The 18200-nt window shown below is 39.6% G+C and overlaps 1 protein-coding gene across 17 annotated transcripts in view; it reads left to right on the top strand.

Moving 5' to 3' along the window:
- KDM6A (lysine demethylase 6A) overlaps nt 1–18200 on the top strand; it is a 168517-nt gene that overhangs the window by 82452 nt on the left and 67865 nt on the right. For all 17 annotated transcript variants that reach the window (XM_049834990.1, XM_049834997.1, XM_049834992.1 and 14 more), the window contains exon 6: nt 11234–11354. In XM_049834990.1, the coding sequence (XP_049690947.1) occupies nt 11234–11354 (121 nt within the window). The remainder of the gene's footprint in view (nt 1–11233; nt 11355–18200) is intronic.

Genomic DNA, 18200 nt, shown 5'->3' with positions numbered 1-18200 from the left:
TACGTGACGTGCAATTCTATTGCATTCTGATTAACATGAGAAGAACAGAAGAGTTTTCAGAAAACCTGAGAATCCACTATTTTAAGATTGTGATCAATCTGGTGGAATTTCACCAAGTTTCAGAATGTTCTCGTTCTTATGCAGTCTTGTCTTCACCATTTAACATTCAAGAGTATTTTGTGCACCAGTTCTTCTTACAAGGGCTATCTTGTTACAGTTTCCACTGTGAAAATGGTACAAAACTGTAAGATAAAATTAAATAAGACAAAGTAGTTAGATTTGGAGTAGTTGATTTTTTGAAAGACCACCTGTTCAATATAGACTTTTGCCATCAGCAGATTATGCTATATAGCACCTTCCAGTGGATGGAACAGCAAAGTCAGGTGATTATGAGGCCTAAGAATTAATAAATCAGAGCTTTGAATTAATTTAGGTTTTTCTTCCATGCCTTTAAGTAAGCCTGTTGAGAACATGAGTATAAATTGTTGCTTTAACTTACAATGTCTTAACTGCACATAGAGCTTTATGTTAAGGTTATGTAGAATAATCATATTTGCCACTTCATTCATACCACAAAGTTATGTATAGTGTGGTACTAAGGAAGGTGTGTATTGTTAGAGTGTTGGATAGAATTTTTAGACGAAGAAAATGTAACACGAAATCTTGCACCTTTGTATGTGATTTTTTTTTATTTTATTTTTTTAATTTAAATACCTTTGAGTGCCTTCCTTGCCCCCACCCCCACCCCACCCCCCATGTTTTTTGGGGGGCGAGAGGAGTGGGATGCAAGGTTGTGGGTGTTTATTTAGGTGTGACAAAATCATAATAAACTTGGAGGTGATAGCAAGTCATTTACAATAGATATGTTCTTCTTTGTGTATCTTAATCCTCCACAGGAGTCTCTTGCAGAATGCAAGGAGAATCCTGCTTCTTTCAGAGTGAAATGCTGGTGAAACTGTCTTATTTCCTTCTGCAGCTATTCCATCTATTTATGTTCATAGAGTACACAAATCTGTATATTTCAGGCAGGTAGAGGACACCTCTAGACCATTTTAAGGTATTTTAAGCTATTGTGCTTCATCCATGAACATTTTTTTTTATCTACCCCACTTTAGATATTCTTAGATTTTAATAAAAGGCATGTACATAGTCCTCCTAAAAAGAAAGGGGTAAGGATGTGATTGAGGTTTTTTCATGTCTCATATAAATAGGGATAATAAAATAGCAAGTGGGAATAGGGTCAGTTTTAAAATTTTTGTTCATATTTTTACTTTAGTTTTTAAGTTTTCCAGTTTTCATAAAAAGAAGTGTTGAATTGGTTCCAAGACACATTGCAATTCACTGTAATTCAATATTGTACACTTCTCTATATACTAAAGCAGCGTTACAGCATTATCTTAAGTACAAATCTTATTTGATACATCATTTTATATTGGTGACTTTGTAAGAACTGAAAGTTCTCAACATATATACAAATGTTGCAATAGTGTGATCAGACCAAAGCTATTTCATGCAATTATTGTAGTGAGATATGCCATAAGGGATTAGCTCCATAAATTGAATCAAGTATGGTAAAATAGGTCTTATAGATCTTAAATTTTGATACTCTGTTCTTTTACACCATTTATCATCAAGTAGTAAGTAAAGTGGTTGGCTGATTTTCCCGGTTGTTTCCCTGTTTCTCAAGTAGGGTACAACACCAGTAGAATAGAGATAGCTGAGATATTCACATAACTTGAGTAATTTCATATCCTCCTTAGTTGTCTTTTAGATTGAACACTTGAAGAATTTCGGTAGTTAACCAAAGGCTACCTTTCATTTCTGTGTAATAGCTGCATCCAAGTGTAGTGGCTTGGATGCCGATTTTTTTCTTTTACTTCAGTAAGGATTCTGAGCCTGACAGGTGTCATCTGCTGATTTACACTGAGTCCCACCAAGAGAAAATGATGGAGTCCAAGCTCTGCAGCTGTGTCCTGAAACTGGCTCTAACCCCCTCTTTGGATCCCAGTGTACCACCCTTGGTGTTCCAAGACCAGCCTGCTGTGTTTTCAGTGACCGTTATCTTACAAATTGCTGGACAGTGTGTGTGAGGAAGACACACTCTTCCTCAGAAACACCTTATGGGAGACTGAGATCAGTCACCCTTATAGCCCCATTTAGCATACCTGAGGCTCCTCAGTCCAAGGATTCCTTATCAGCTGTAGAAGTTAACTCTTATGTAAAACTCAGTCCTTCAGCGTTGACACTTTTGTGGGACATAGTCCTGAGAAAAGCCAAAGACTAATGCAAGAGATGATCCAGACCCTTTTACTGACCTCCATCACGGCTAAAGATGCAGGCTATCTGATGAAAATCTGTCATCTCTTACTGGAACTTCTTGGCCCTTCTACAGCCATCCTTGCCAAAACGGAAGCACTGTCGTCATCTATTCAATATCAGGTGATATCTAGAAGGACCGTTTCTGCTTCTGGCTGCTTTAAAGTAATCTCACAGCCAGCCCAGTCTAGTTGCACTGCTGCATCGTGGCACTTCTGTAAGCCAGGGTGTTCTGTATGCTGGAACTTCCGTTAGCATAAGTTTGACTCCTTGGAACAGGGACATGGGAGTTCAGCACAAAACGCTTTTTTCCCCTCTTCAACTCTGATTCAAAACTGGATCTTCACATCAAGAAGGCAGCTGCAGTCTTTCATTATTCTTATCTAATTCAAGTAGACACATTTAATGGGCAAGAGGGAGCAAGTGTATACTGGGAGAGTGCAGCACCTCCATCTCCAACATACAAGCACTGAGCAGGGTCTCCCCATCCCATCTCTGCTGCTGCTGAATTCCACAACCCTCCAAAGGCCAAGCAAAAGGCAGCCCTCAGTTGTTATCTGTGGACTGTATCTCACCTCTTGGTCACCTTGCAGGCCTCCAGACACTTGAGAATCACTTGTTTCTTAGAAGTCCTTTGAAGGCTTCAGTGAGGCAGGAGCATTTTTTTTTTACCACTTACCTAGAGGAAAGCACACAAAACTTACCATCATCTGTGAGATGGCCTTAGCGCCAATCACATTGGACCATTTACTTGAGCTGAAGGAGTCTGGTCTTTCTCTTGCTCTCTCTGGCTGTCATTCTCTTTCATCTTTTTCCAGAAAATGAAGTTTTGCTCTCCTCACAGTCATCCTGAAATAGTAAAGCAGCTGTTTAAACTGATTTTAAAGTACCCAAGTCTATAGTGGAATGTAAACTTTTTTTCAGTAGTCTCATGTGCCAACCCTCAGTATTGCACGCCTTATTCATCTACCCAAGAAACTATTGTTTTATGGTGGTTGCTGTTTGCCTGTGAGGGTGGGAGAGTCCTGTGCTGTCAAGGTCCGTTCTTTGCTCTTCTTTGCTTCCTCTATCAGTACTTTTTTTTCTCTTTTTTTTCCCCAGGGGCAAGCTGTTAGTAACACAGTAAGATTTGTCTTTGAGGGCGTTGTTACTCTTTTTTTTTTCCAGCAGGACCAGATCCTTCAGATGGTTCTCAAGTTGCTTCTGTCAGTGGTTGGCAGATCCAAGGAACTGGGCTCTTCCTCACAGAGAGCGGTTGAGTGGGTAGTGGGGTGTATAGGAATGCAAACGGCCTAGCGGGGACCTCCTTCACTTGTTTGGACAACCCCTTCCTCCCCCCCATCAAGCAGACAGAAACCACTGGACTACTTCATCAAATGCGATGTCTGCCGGGTATATCAGTAATTCGTGCCATTGTGGGAGGGTGCACAGCATTTGATGAAATAGTCCAGTGCTTGCAGTTTGCATGAAAAGCTCTGAGATTCACCCAACTGACAGCAACATTGCACTGGTAATTGGCAGTCTGTGGAGTTCTTGCTTTGGAAACACCTGCAATGGAAAGTCCAGGAGGGGTATAACTTGAGAGTAGAAAAACATCTTGCTTACCAGTAACTTGTGATCCTCAAGGTGCACATCTATATTGGTGCTTCTTTCCCTGTTCTGTCAGAGTCCTTTCAGCTGGTCTGGTGTTTGTAGTTATCTTAAGTAGGGCAGAATTTAAACACACACTGTGTAGATGCTGCTTTGTCAAATACTTCTCAGGTTTCAGGTGGCTGGGTCTATATATGTAATTTTTAGGTATATAAAATGGGAATGTACATGTAGACTACACATACTAATTAACCGTTAACAAAGTGGCAATTAACTTTCTGGTTTGTCGTCTTATCTTTCTGTGATTGTATATCAAACCACTACTTGGATTGATGAAAATGCATAGTATCTGCTAATGCTGGGAAAACCTACTCTTTAGCTGCTGTTCTAGAGAAACGTTTAAGGACTTCGCTGCTCAAAATATTTCGCCATTCAACTGTTACAGCCCTTGGAACAGAAGAGTTGTATCTAAAGTCTGTAAAAGTATTTCATAAAATTGCAGTGTCCTGACTACTGCTATAGACATACATTTTGTTTATGTTCAAACTATGATTATGAGTTTCAGATAGAAATTTGTCCATTGTAGCCTCACATCATTTTCATTAGCGAGGCTAAGAAATGACATAAGGCTTAGAATAGGTGGTCAGAAAGTTGAAAGAGGATAAAGAATAAGAAAAAAAGTTTCACTCCAGCTGCATCAAGTATTTTTCCTGATATATTAGGATAATGTTATGTTCTTTTATTTTGTAGACTCATTCTGATTTTCATGGGTTTTGTTTGAAATGTACGAGTGTTAACTTTTGAATAGTTAAATCAATGCTCTTTTATTACATTCTTTTGCCTAGTTCAAAGCTGCTTTTATTCACAGTCTATCCAAGTAAAACCTTCCACTAAAAGTCTTATGAGAGTTCACTAAATGTTTAATATAATCTTCTATTAATTATTATTCAGCTGGTTTCTTCACTTTCATAATGGTAGGCATTGTTGTATAGATGAGTGGGTGGAAAGATAGCTGCAGTATTGATTTTGGAAGTCTTTATTTGGAGATGATAGATCCATGTAATCTTTATTTTTCCTGAATTACTGTAGCAATGCTGTGTAAAATGTAAGCCCAGAGGTGCTTTTCATCTTCTGTAGTGTCTGTTTTCCAGTCCTGCTTTCCCATTTTGTTGAATGTTAGCCTTTGCTGCCTGTTAGTGGAAATGCTCCCATTCTTGGAGAAAACTCTTACTTAATTTAAATAAATCCTAGTAGACTCAAACCAAAGTTGTTTCTTACCAGGCAGTTGTAAGTATCTTCAGACAACAAACTGAAAGTAATCTCTTGCTGAATTTAGATGACTGTCATTTATTTCTGCAGTATGAGAGCTCCCAGCCTTTCCTTTGATGATTTATCCCTTGGACTAATGTATGTTTAGTCTACTGAAGGATTAAAATGAAAAGCTCTCTCTGTGCATGAAGGCCAGTTAATCAGTGGTGGAGACTAACAACCTACTTGAGGAATCCTGTGTGCCACCATCTCTGAAGGAAGCTGTTAGCCTCGTAAGCCATGTCCTGCTTCATATGTGACAGATCATCAAGCTATTAGGTTATATCTGCTCTTTTAGTTTTGGTCAAACCATAGAAGAGCTTTGAGGGAAAACATCTGTGTAACTTGGATGCCTTGGATCCTCTAGGCCCATATCTTTCTGGATGTAGGCTTGGGCAGAGGATGGAAATGGGACTAGTGATGTTTCAGAGCAAAGATCTCTGTAGGGATCAAGTGACTTCTGCTGTATCCGAAGGCTCAACTCAGTGTTGTGGTTTAACCTGAGCTGGTAACTAAGCACCAAGCAGCCGCTCACTCATTCCCCCCCTACCCCCCATCCCCACCCCCAGTGGGATGGGGGAGAGAATTGGGGGGAAAAAAGAAGTAAAACTCATGGGTTGAGATAAGAACAGTTTAATAGAACAGACAGGAAGAAACTAATAATGATAATAATAACAATAATAATAAAAGAAGTGGAATATACAAAACAAGTGATGCACAATGCAGTTGCTCACAACTCACTGTCCAAGGCCCAGTTAGTCCCCCAGCAGTGATCAGCCCCTCCAGCCCCACTCCCCCCAGTTTATATGCTAGACATGACATCCCACGGTATGGAATACCCCTTTGGCCCGTTTGGGTCAACTACCCCAGCTGTGTCCCGTCCCAACTTCGTGTGGCCCTCCAGCCTTCTTGCTGGCTGGGCATGAGAAGCTGAAAAATCCTTGACTTAGTCTAAACACTGCTTAGCAGTAACTGATGTTTTCAGTTGTTGCTATCAACGTCCTCATACTGAACCCAAAAGGTAACACTATACCTGCTACTAGAAAGAAAATTAACTCTATCCCAGCTGAAACCAGGAAACTCAGGCAAACAGGTGGCCCGGGAAGGACCATGGTTGCCGACACTGGGCCACGTTCTCTCTCATTTCCCTTTGGAACTCTTGCTCCTACTTTCCACTTCTCATGTCTGCTTCCTTCTGTGTTGTACCAACCTGTACCAAGCCCTCATGCCATTTGTGTTGGACCTTATTGAGCACTTACAACTAAAATGGATGTCAGTGATGTTGCAGATGTTGTACTGTTGATGTAGTAAGGGACTGAGTCTGAAGCTGTGGACGTGGCACTGGGAAACAGGCAGCCCCAAAATGAAATGAAAGTTTTTACTGTAGTCCATGTGCTTCATGTGTCCTGTAATCTTGAGTGCATTGCTATTTTAGTTAAATGTTTCCCATAGGCAAAATTAGATCAATATTAATTCAGCTGTGGTGTAGAATTGCTTGTCTGTCTGTAAGAGTTAATAAGTAAATGTCTTTTCAGAGTTTGAGTGGTTTATTCTTTGAAAATTCTGCTGACTATTTTAAATCAGACTCTGGTTAGCAAGTTAAACATGACCACCTACCACTGGTAAATATTGTTGAAAATGCTGCCTTTGTGATCATTTTATTTGTGAAATTTTGATGTTGACCTTTCCACAGTAGTGGAAGTAATTTGTATTTGTTATTAGTAGTGATTGTCATCCTGGAAAAACTACAAATTACATAATTGATATAGAATCAAGTTTGCAGACGACCCCAAGTTGGGAGGCAGGGTCGATCTGCTTGAGGGTGGGAAGGCTTTACAGAGGGATCTGGACAGGCTGGATCAATGGGCCAAGGCCAACTGTGTGAGGTTCAACAAGGCCAAGTGCCGGGTCCTGCACTTGGGTCACAACAACCCCATGCAGTGCTACGGGCTTGGGGAAGAGTGGCTGGCAAGCTGCCCGGCAGAAAAAGACCTCGGGGTGCTGGTTGACAGCCGGCTGAATATGAGCCGGCAGTGTGCCCAGGTGGCCACGAAGGCCAATGGCATCCTGGCCTGTAATCAGAAATAGTGTGGCCAGCAGGAGCAGGGAGGTGATCGTCCCCCTGTACTCGGCACTGGTGCGGCCGGACCTCGAGTGCTGTGTTCAGTTTTGGGCCCCTCACTACAGGAAAGACCTTGAGGGGCTGGAGCGTGTTCAGAGAAGGGCAACCAAGGTGGTGAGGGGCCTGGAGCACAAGTCTTGTGAGGAGCTGCTGAGGGAGCTGGGGCTGTTTAGTCTGGAGAAAAGGAAGCTGAGGGGGGGTTGTAGTGAGGTGGGTGCTGGTCTCTTCTGTCAGGTGGCTGGAGACAGGACAAGAGGAAATGGCCTCAAGTTGTGCCAGGGGAGTTTTAGGTTGGGTATTAGGAAAAATTTCTTCACCGAAAGGGTTGTGAAGCACTGGAACAGGCTGCCCAGGGAAGTGGTTGAGTCACCGTTCCTGGAGGCATTCAAAAAGCGCGTAGACAAGGTACTCCAGAACGTGGTTTAGTGAGCATGGATGATGGTTGGACTTGATGATCTTGAAGGTCTTTTCCAACCTAAACGATTCTATGATTCTATAATTAACACTAGAGTTAAGTAAGATGCAGGCCAATATTTTGAATGGAGAAGATAAAGTATCTGATTTTTAGTTAGAAAAGCTGCATTGGGGAATATTTGGTCTATTCTTACAACATCTTCCCCTTTAATTTACTGATGTAATTATGCTTCATTAGAAGTTTAAATTTATGTTACTTTTCAGAATTCTTATTTAGTTTTTATTATGCAGAATTTAAGATGCAAGCAAGACACTGACCTGGGAGTTCCCTAGCGCTTTGAGTGCATATAGATTCATTCTTAAATGCAAATCCATCATGTATTAGAAACTGAAAGAAAATTTCTAAGTGGAGAGTCTTCCACCAAACTCTTCTACCAGTGTGTCCATTCCATTGCCAAATCAATGCAATGGATGGGAGCAATCAATGCTCCCTGACTATGCTCCTTTGAATTTTTTAACCTTTAAAGCAAATAATCCTTTTAAAGCATCTCTGCCTTTCCTCCCAAAGCCATCAGTTTAGGAGTAATCAAATACAATGGAAATGTACAGCTAGAATATTATTATTATTTAGTTGTTAGCATAGTAACTCAAACAGTGTCTAAAGTGGTACAGAGATTTTGTTTCACTTGGTTGATTGAGTATATTTTCCAAGCATCCATCAAAATGGGTTGAAAAGCATGCCATTACTTCCTGCGTAGATTGTGTCTAGAGGAATGACGTCTTGTTCTACAGATTTTCTTCCTCCTTGTACATTTTGGGCTTGTCTTCACTGGAAAATTGTGTTCGGTTATAGTATCTCAAAGACTCATGGTAGCTACTTACATTGTGCCTGGCTCCATGAGCAGCTTAGGCAAGGGTGAATGGTGTTGCCATGTTGTCTGCACAGAGATAAACCTTACACAAACCTCATAGGGGCTGTCTGTGACTAGCAGGTTCTGTGCTAAACCTGACACAGTCTTTTCATGTTGTCCACTAGTGATAATTTTACTCCTTTTTAAGTTCTGTGCTTCTCTGAAAGAGTGGGGTAAGCAACATTCTTGTTCTTTTGAACAAATGACAGTACAGGTTCAAACTAAATTTTGAAATTGTCCTTCAAAGTTGTTTGTTATACTTGCAGCTTTGTTTTAACTCTGTTGCTCAGCTGTGGCAGTGAATAATATTTCCTGTTCAGTAAGCAAGAGACTATAAAAATATTTTTGTCCCTTACCATTTCTCTTAAGCTTTTTTAGAAATACGTGTTTCAGTGATCTTTGCAACTGAGACATGACATTGGGGAAATACGGAAAGACTATTTTCTGACCAAGCAAGCTAGCTAAAATGTGAAGAATGTGAAGTGTATATGAGCATGGTCACAACGTCCCATGTGGTACAGAACCGCAGTGTCTTTATTCCTGAGTTTTGTCTTCTCTTTGATAGGGACCATAGACACTGGTTTTCTTCCTTTTTAGAACTTTAGGATACTGTCTTTGAACAAGATGCAAATAATGGATTTTAAATAGCAGTGGCTAACCATATTAGAGTACCATAACCAGTGAGTACCATATTAGAGTTAAGACAAGAAATGCAAATACACAGTCGTAAAATATGTACTTTGGCATAACAAAAGCATAGCTTAAAATACATACCGATATTTAGTGATCAGTCCAGTCTTTGGCCTTCCAGTTTGAGTGGTATTTTTGTAGGTGATGATGAGCATACTGTTAGGAGACATGGATCCTTGTTTATGATTTCAGTGTAGATGCTGAGGTGTGTGATTCATCACCACCTGTACTGTTCCAGGGAAGTTTATATGAGATGTGAGAGACTGCTTAGCTGGTGCAAGTTTGTCCCTTTTGCACTTAACTTGCTTGTTTTCCTTGTGTAAGCGGAAAAGTAGGGCACAAGGTAAGTAATGACTTTCTGAAAGATTGTAATAGAGGACACTTCTGTTCCACAGTAAAAATGTAGTGTTTTTTTAAGCCCATCTGCTCTTAAGTTCTGTTTAAACAAGTCAGGTAATGCTTTAAGTACAGACAATTTTGTTGCATTGTCTAGAGGAAGTCCGTGCCTTTGGTTTGCTTTGCCATCAAGAATGAGAAAAGAGCCTGTAAGAATTTTAGAGCAGCAGAAGTGTTTTTGCTGATGGATTAAAAAATGATCATTTATGTTTCATGATTAAAAAAAAGTTTGTGAAAAATATTTATTGAATTTCCCTTTGCAACTGCTAACCATTTGTCCTTATAAGTAATACTGCACCTGGAGAGTAGGAATGAAATCAATTTGCCTAAACATTGTGTGATTTCAGGCACTGTGATTCATTCCTATGCAGCGTCCCTGTGCTGGTCCACAGTGGGTACAATTCTCCCCGTAGGCCTGCCTGCCATCTGCCTGCTCAGCATCAATCTCTGGGGTTGCCTAGGACAGCAAATGGGACTGTGCTCCCTGGCTTAGGTGCTTGAATCTACCCTAAGTGAGTCTGATTCTGATTGCTGTCACTGTACGAGCAGCGATGTGTGTGAAGGTATTTTGTTTCAACCTGTCATTGGGTTTCAGGCATGCTAACACAATGAGTCTTAGCTTCTTTCTCAGTTGCTTTCTGAATTTAAATCTGTAGTCTTTTAGTTGCATTTCAGCTGTCATAATTTTATGCAGTTGGTCTGAGAGGCAAAACAGTCCTGTTTAGAATGGCGTGAGCAGATACAGTTGTTACATAGCATTTTTGTTTTATCTGGTACAGTGCCATCATGAACAGGGGCATGCGTAGAGAGGATTTAAAGGTAAGGAAGTAGAATTAGAGCCGTCTTCACCTATCATGGGAATATGAAAAGCAAGTTACAGTGAGAGGAGGTGTCAGGCTTTCATATCTGTGTTTTCCTGGAGGTAATTGAGTGACTGGAAAGTAATGGAGCAATACGCATTAGCTGAGTCCCTACACGGTGCTGGTGCTAAGAAAGGGAGGACAAAGTCGAAAATGGAGCAGGTTGGTGCAGTGGGAGGAGATGCGTGTGATCGCTTCTTCTAGGCCTTCTGTTCTGCTGCTGCTCTTGGGGGTCTGCACCTGGAATCAAAAGCAACCTAGCAGTTGGTTGTGACATGAATGACCGCTGTGGCGTTCTAAAGTTGCACTAATTTTGTTACTAATTCGTGAGTCATCCTTTCTGAAATAGCAGATATGTTACTGTATTTCATGCAGGAAATTAGTTTCTCTAAATTAATAGAAAAGATTAGACTTTCAAATCTACCAGGATATCTGGAGTACAAAATTACTCAGTCCTTGAAGAATCAAAAGCCATGCACCAAAAACATTGCATGTAAACCACTATTTTGATATGTTTTTCTGTAACAGTGCTTTCTGATCAACTTTCTTCTAGTCAGATAAATAATATTGATTATAAAGGAGTACTTCAGTAAAAAATAATTTTTAAATCTGTGTTTTTCTTTCAGGGCAATTAAAGCATTTCAGGAGGCGCTTTATGTTGATCCCAGCTTTTGTCGAGCCAAGGAAATTCATTTGCGACTTGGGCTTATGTTCAAAGTGAACACAGACTATGAGTCTAGTTTAAAGGTAGGTTTAAGTCCTTTCAAATTGAATTAACGTTTATTACAAGTTGTGTTGCATATTAAAACTGCTAGGAATGCATAAGCTTATAGCAGTTAAATACTACCTGCTTTAGAAATAGAAGTGCTTCAGTATGAAGTATGTTAGTCTAAAGACAGAGTAAGGGTAGGATTTGAGGTGTGTTAGGTGCTACACATACTCAGAAAAACCCAGCAAGGTTACAGATGAGCACTGATACTCCAGAAGGTTAAAAATTTGGTGTAGGGCTCTTGTCAAAATAGTACATTTTGGGGGGACTAAGGAAAACAGGAAGTTGGAGGAAAAAGAAGAGAAGAATTAGCAGCTTGGATTTCTCAATGTTCTTTTCCCCCTGCCCCCAGCTGCACTATTGTAAACTGGAAGTTCTTAAAAATTATTAAAAATAGAAAGCCTTTATGCAAAATAATGTTCTCATATATTTTTAAAATATTGTTTCTGCTTTCGTTCTTTTAATTCCTGCTTTGAGAGGTAGCTTCTAAGGCAACAGTTTCTGGCTAATCAGTTAAAAATGGTTTCTGTTAATACAGCGCTTTGTTTCTTCTGTACGCCTTTAAATTTTATTACTGCTTGCATTCTTTTTCAGTCTCCCATGGTAGTCTGTCATTTTATCTCCCTTCATGCAACATGTTTCCCCATTTTTTTTCCTCCTTCCATTTCCTACTCTGTCCCCATGTTCTTTCCTTCCTGACCTCGAAATTTAGGGATGTGTGTCTTGGAAAAAAAAGGAAGTGTGCTTTAACAGTGTCATGTGCTGGGAAATACACCTGCAGCGCTGAGAATTTTGTAGTTTGTAATTAAGTGTAATTTATAAACATATTTCTGCATATTAATCTCTCCTAAAACTACTGAAGACATTAAATGTTTTGTTTTCAAGAATCTTGTGCCTTCCTTTTCCTGGCAGATTGTTTTCCTGGAAGGTGTATTTGTAAGGCTATCAGAATCACATTGTCTAAGATTTGAAAGAGTAGAGTGTTACTCTCAATTTTTCCTTTCAGTATTTGTAATAACTCTCATCAGGCTTCCTTTTTTCATCCAGAGTCCAAGCTTTCACCTACAGAGACAGATGGAGTTGGAAATTGTGATTAGATGGGATGGTATTGCATAGGAGTAGGAAAGATGCAGTGCAGTGAATGGCAAAAGAGAGCAAGGGGGGAGGTAGAGGAGACCACTCTGTTGGGAAATGAATTATGTGAGAGTTTGGGTGGTCCTATTTCTTCATACTTTGGCACAGATTTAGTATCAGCTGCCATGATGGGGAATAAAACAAGTGCTGAAGAAGTACATTTTGGTTTTATTTTTAAAGACTAAATTTACAAGGAGGTAGTAAACTTGTAATCAAGTAGTGGAAGGAATTTCTGCATTTTAATTTTTAATAGAAGAAATTGATCAAGAAATAAACAGCCTTTCCTGCTGTGCCATGAAATATGTAATTCTATCACTGAATCAAGTATTTAGATATGAGAATTCAGTCTAAATATTTTACTGTGTTTGATCTTCAGAACTTTGCAAAATAAAAAGGTTGCTTATCACAAGGATTTTGAGTATACCAAGCTTTTAGTTTCCAATACACCAACTATGAATGGGAAAAACACCTAAGAAGTATTTTTAAAAAATAAAGAAGTTAATCTTTTGTAATGCAAAATAATCATGATTCCATTGCTTTTATGTGCAATGTGATTAAGTCACTTAAGAAAACAAGTGACAGCAACAAAAACAGCTTACCCCGGAGCAGTGTAAAGATCTTAAGAAGGATGATGAAATAAACATGGGGGGAAGGGAGGTGTTGCCTTAAGGAGTTTCACATTGTCCTTAAATCAATATAACTGCAGGTTGTTGCTAAAAGGTTGTCTCATTTTTCCACCTTGCAATCCTGACTGCATTGTTAAGCACCCTCTGCTGCATTGAATCAAGTGGGGGGTTTTCTCCATTTGCAGACTGAGGTGGATCACAAGTCTGAACCAGCTCAACTTGAGATTGCCCAGTTGCTAGATCCAATGCAAGGTGGATGGCAGAAGTGCATGAATGGGAAGGAGTGGGTAGAGCTATCTTATACCCTTCTGGTGTAAAACATAACACAAAACTACTCTGGAATTATTGACTGAAACACCTAAGGCAGTGTTTCTGGTTTGCTTCCTTTGCTATGGAGGTTGCAATCATTAGCAGAGCGTAACAGTGAGGAGCAAGAAAAAAAGACCCAGTGGGCAATCTACTCGGTCTTGAACAGTTTCAGCTATTTTCAGTTCAGCTGTAGATTTAATGTAGAGTCCTGAGAGTGATCTACTTTGAGAAAAAAATATTAGCTTATATCAGCTTACAAATCAGAATATACCAGTTGAGGAGTAGACCAAGTAGAACAAGCAGGGCAGTAGCTTCTTTAAAAGCATGATCCCTGAGTTGAGGTTTAAAAAAACCCCTTAAGCCAGAACTCTGTGAGTGACAAGAATATGAGAAGCACGTCAGAAAATACTTCCTTAGTGAAGAGAACAAAATGAACTGCTGCTGCAGTGGTTACACACAAGCATGGGGAGAATAAAATGAAGAGAGGTGATGAAAGAGCGTGAAAGGATGTTTTTACAGAATGTCTGTGTTGTTCTCTGAGACTGAGTATTTTGTCTCTTCACAAAAGAAAAATAAGTAACCCAAAGTAATGAAAAGACACAGCTCTCTTGTTGTGCCGTTTTTGGTTTTGCAGGCCTCTTTAAAAGGATCCAGGATTTTGGAGGATAGTTATGGAGTTTAGGATCCAGCCTGCTAGTGACTGGCCTTGAGCACGGACCCTTTCCCCAGGGCTATGTATAATGTAATTCATAGCACAGTTTGAGCTTCCTATTTGACACTGAGGTGGAAAGTGGAAGCAACTTTCCATGCGGTATTCGCTTGTGACTGTTCTGGATTTCACAGATTGTACCAATGTTGCATTAATGTACTTTGAAATATCATAATGTTTTTGATGGTATTTAAACATTCATGTTAAGTCTGTAATTGCTAAGAATAAAGCATTGCCAACAGATGAGTCATTGTCGGTAAGTCTTCAGGCAAAGGAGGAAGATGGGAGTCTGAAGGTCATGTATTCCATGTTTTTCACAATTTTAGAGCATTAACATAAATCATCTATATTTTATGTAAGCAATTTAAGCACAAAATTAATTTTTACTATTTTAAGATGTTGATGATCAAGATAATTACTAGAGTGCTCTTTAACAAGCATAAAATCAACTCTCAGTGTTTTTTCAAAATCAATTACTGCTTTTGTGTGTTTTTAACATTGCTGCAGTTAAGACTTGCAAATTACTAAGAGAATCCTTGACTGCTGTGTTATCCCATTGCCATAAACTCTGGCAAGAATACCAGTGCTGTTGAAAATTACTTGGCCTTCGGGCTTATATTAAGGAAAAAAAAAAAGTGGCCTTTCTGGTTGGAAAGAAAACAGTCCTTGTGTAACCTGACAGTTAGGTCAGTGTTACCTTCAGAGGTGATACATGAAAGCTGAATTTGCCCCATTCATCAGAAAAGTACAATTCATTCCAAGATCAACTGGCAGTGACTTGGCAGGGAGGGGCAGAGATTTTATTATTGACTACTATAGCAGCAACATACTGTTCAGGTTTATTTAACAGTCCTAACCTTTTCATACTTTACTATGTGTCCTGCAGCCCCCTTCCTATTTGCCATTTCCTACAAATGACACTAGGAATACTGTGTTCGATGGTGTTAGCTGTGGTTGCACGGTGGTAGCCCGAAAGGAGGATAAAGCAAGATCTCTAGGAATATAATATATCTTTTTACTGGTTTGGTAACTGTAGTTGGAAAAACGTTCAAGCTTCTGAGTATGTGCCACATTATGTCTGGCATGTCACTTGATATCCTAGTCATTCTCCTCTTTATTGAATATATTTTTTTCAATTTTAGCCTCCTTTTTCATACATGTATGTAATGATCCTGTCTTGTGCATGTGTCTCAGTTCTTAAGTACTTTTGAATTTTAACCAATTTCTAGCAAATACGTTAGAATGAAAGGCATTTCAAAGAGAAGTTCCTAGAACATTCCTGCATGACATGTTGCGCCAGAGCCATTTGAGCTCTGCAAGCTGAGGACCAGGCGATCTGGTTGGCTTGATCTGCAACAGAGGCACCAAATGACTGGTCATGGGTCTGGTCTCCTGGGACGTAAAAAATTCCTATGAAGGGAACTATCCCATCCACACCGGAGTTGCTGTGCATCGGGCAGCCCCAGTGCCTGTTGTCCAGCTGGAAGCTGAAAGCAGAGCTAGGTGGAACAAGAAGGGGGAGCTGGGTGTGTTGTGTGGGACCATTGATATGCACAAAAGAGAAGCTGAGGGGAAAAAAAGAAAAATTACAGCTTTGGTATTACTTAGTGTAATACTTGGGTTATGTTGGAAGTGGCAACTATGGGAAACGAGTCTTCCATCTGGTGCTCATTCTGCTTGGCGGCATTGAAGTATCGTAGTGTGCTTTTGATGGGGAGTTAGAGCTACGATCCTGAAAGCCCTTTGAATGTAAAATTCAGTTCACTTTCATTGTTTGCTGACAGACTGCATAAGGGAAAAAAGAAATCTTAGTTTTTCATATTTATTAGAATAATAACACTGAGGGAACAGTGGGTGGGTAGGAGATTTTCTATGGGTTTGGTTTTGTGAGGGGGTGTTTTGTTTGCTTTTGTTCGGTGTTTTTTTTGGTGGTGGATTGTTTTTGGGGTTTTTTTTGTAATGGGTGGTCAGTAGGGACTCTGGACATGAGCAGGTTGTTTTATGGCATATCAAGCTGTGTTGTGCTTTAGGAATTTTGTTTGGTTTTTAAGTACTGCAGTTGCATCCTGTGCCCAGCAACAAAACCCTTAGAAGAATGAGAACTAAATTTCTCATGTTTTCAATTATCTGCCTTTTAGTAGAAATACTGATTTTGCCTTTCACTTTTAGAAATTTTTCCTCCTTATTTATACCCAAAACAGCTATCCTAGTAGTTTGCTTCAGGCCTATGCTTTGATCTTGACCGTAACTCATCAATTTAAATATAATTTTAATTTTTTAATTATTTTTCTAAAGATTCTCATTTGTTGGTAATGTTAAGATATACTGCTTATATTAGGAATAGAAAAAGGCTGCAAAAGAATTAAAATTTATTGGGAAAATATGCATGAATTACATGAATATGCATGAAATATTAAAAAAAATCAAATACTGATATATAGATGAACAGCTCGAAGTACGTACTTATAGTCAAGACACTTTTCCATCACTTACTCAAATAATTCTCCTGTCTACATATATTATCTTTATGAAAGATATTTTTAGCTACTGCAGCTATTGTATGCCAACATGTAGCTGTTATAGACATATTGTTCATTTTTTTATGTTCTTTTTCTCAGTAATAAATAAAAATTTATTTATGAAAGTGAAAATTTGTGTTTTCAAGCCTTCAAGTGCTGTTTCACAACCTAGTTATCTTTCATATATGTGCTTAGATTAGTAATTTTTAAGCTTAAACATGTTAAATTGAAACCTTACATACCTATTCTTAATTATTAAAGAAAAACTAGTCAAAATACATACAGTTATGAGAAGTTTTAATGTCTGTAATTCCACCAAAAACTAATCAGCGACGTTTTTAATTAAAAAATCAAAACAAAGGGCTTTAGCTATTGCAAAGTGGATATCCAAGATGTCAAGCACTTCACCTAAAAAGCATTTTGTGGAAAGCAAGATGAAATGAGTCAAAAGATTATTTTAATGAAAATGTAAGTGGTTAGAAAACAGCCATTTGGGAATGAAATTGCTCTCTAAGTCTTTGTACAGTTTGCATATACGTATGATGGACAGACATATACACGAAGTAAAAACATGGAATTTTTTTAATGCAGCATGGCACTGTAATCAAACTGCAAGAGAGTTACTAGTGCAACTGGTTTTGGCAGTGGATCGCGATGCCACAATGTCTGGCCTACAGAGTGTTTTCTTTTGTTCTCTCTTACTTAGTTTTGCTTGGGTTTTTGAGACATTTTGGAGTTTTCCTATAAAAGAAAACTGTAGGTGTATTTTAGAAATGTCATGATTACAAAGAGGACTAAATGCTAAGTTTGAATTAGCATGCTGTGTGGCATCCTATGTCATTTTTTGGGGGGGGAGAGGGGGCAGAACAAACTAGGAGAAGAGACGTAGTTGACTCAGAAGTTGAATATTCAAGCTAGCAAGTGTTGGTGCTGGTACATTTACTTCATGTGTGGACCTTCTCCTTGCGAGAAGTACCTTGGTCCAGGTTTATTAGCTATGACTGAAAGGTTGGCATTTGGGGCACGCAGTAATGGCTAGCTATGCATACTGGCTAGGTAGCCACAGCCAGCCAGCACGGATGATGCTGTGCTTTCGGTGCAGCCTGGGTGACTGTGTGGGCTGGAGGCAGAGTGCTGCAGGTCCCGAAACAGCCCCAGCCCGGGGAGGTTCAGCGACGGGGGGCAGGTGCTGGTGCTGGTGCTGCAGCAGCAGGGGCAAGCTTCCAGTCATCCCGTTTCCCTGGGGCGTTGGGTTGCTGCTGGCAGTCCTTCAGGCTGTTAACACGGGAATAGCGAAATTCTGATGTTGCACAAATAACGATAAAACACGCAGGCGATGCGAGTGTTGAGGTAGCTTTGTGAAAATCACGCGGTGCACTGCATATGAATTTGGTCAGTAAATTCGAATGCAACCTGCTTTTGGCTAGTGAAAATAGAGCTTTTCTGATCGCTGTTTGAAAAGAATTTTTCACTTGCAGCTAGTCAAAACAAGAGATCCTTCTGAACGCGCCGCCGTTCCTCGGTTTC

Source organism: Accipiter gentilis, chromosome 32, assembly GCF_929443795.1.
Source record: "Accipiter gentilis chromosome 32, bAccGen1.1, whole genome shotgun sequence".
Lineage (NCBI taxonomy): Eukaryota > Metazoa > Chordata > Aves > Accipitriformes > Accipitridae > Astur > Astur gentilis.
This window is presented reverse-complemented; position numbering and strand designations above follow the sequence as displayed.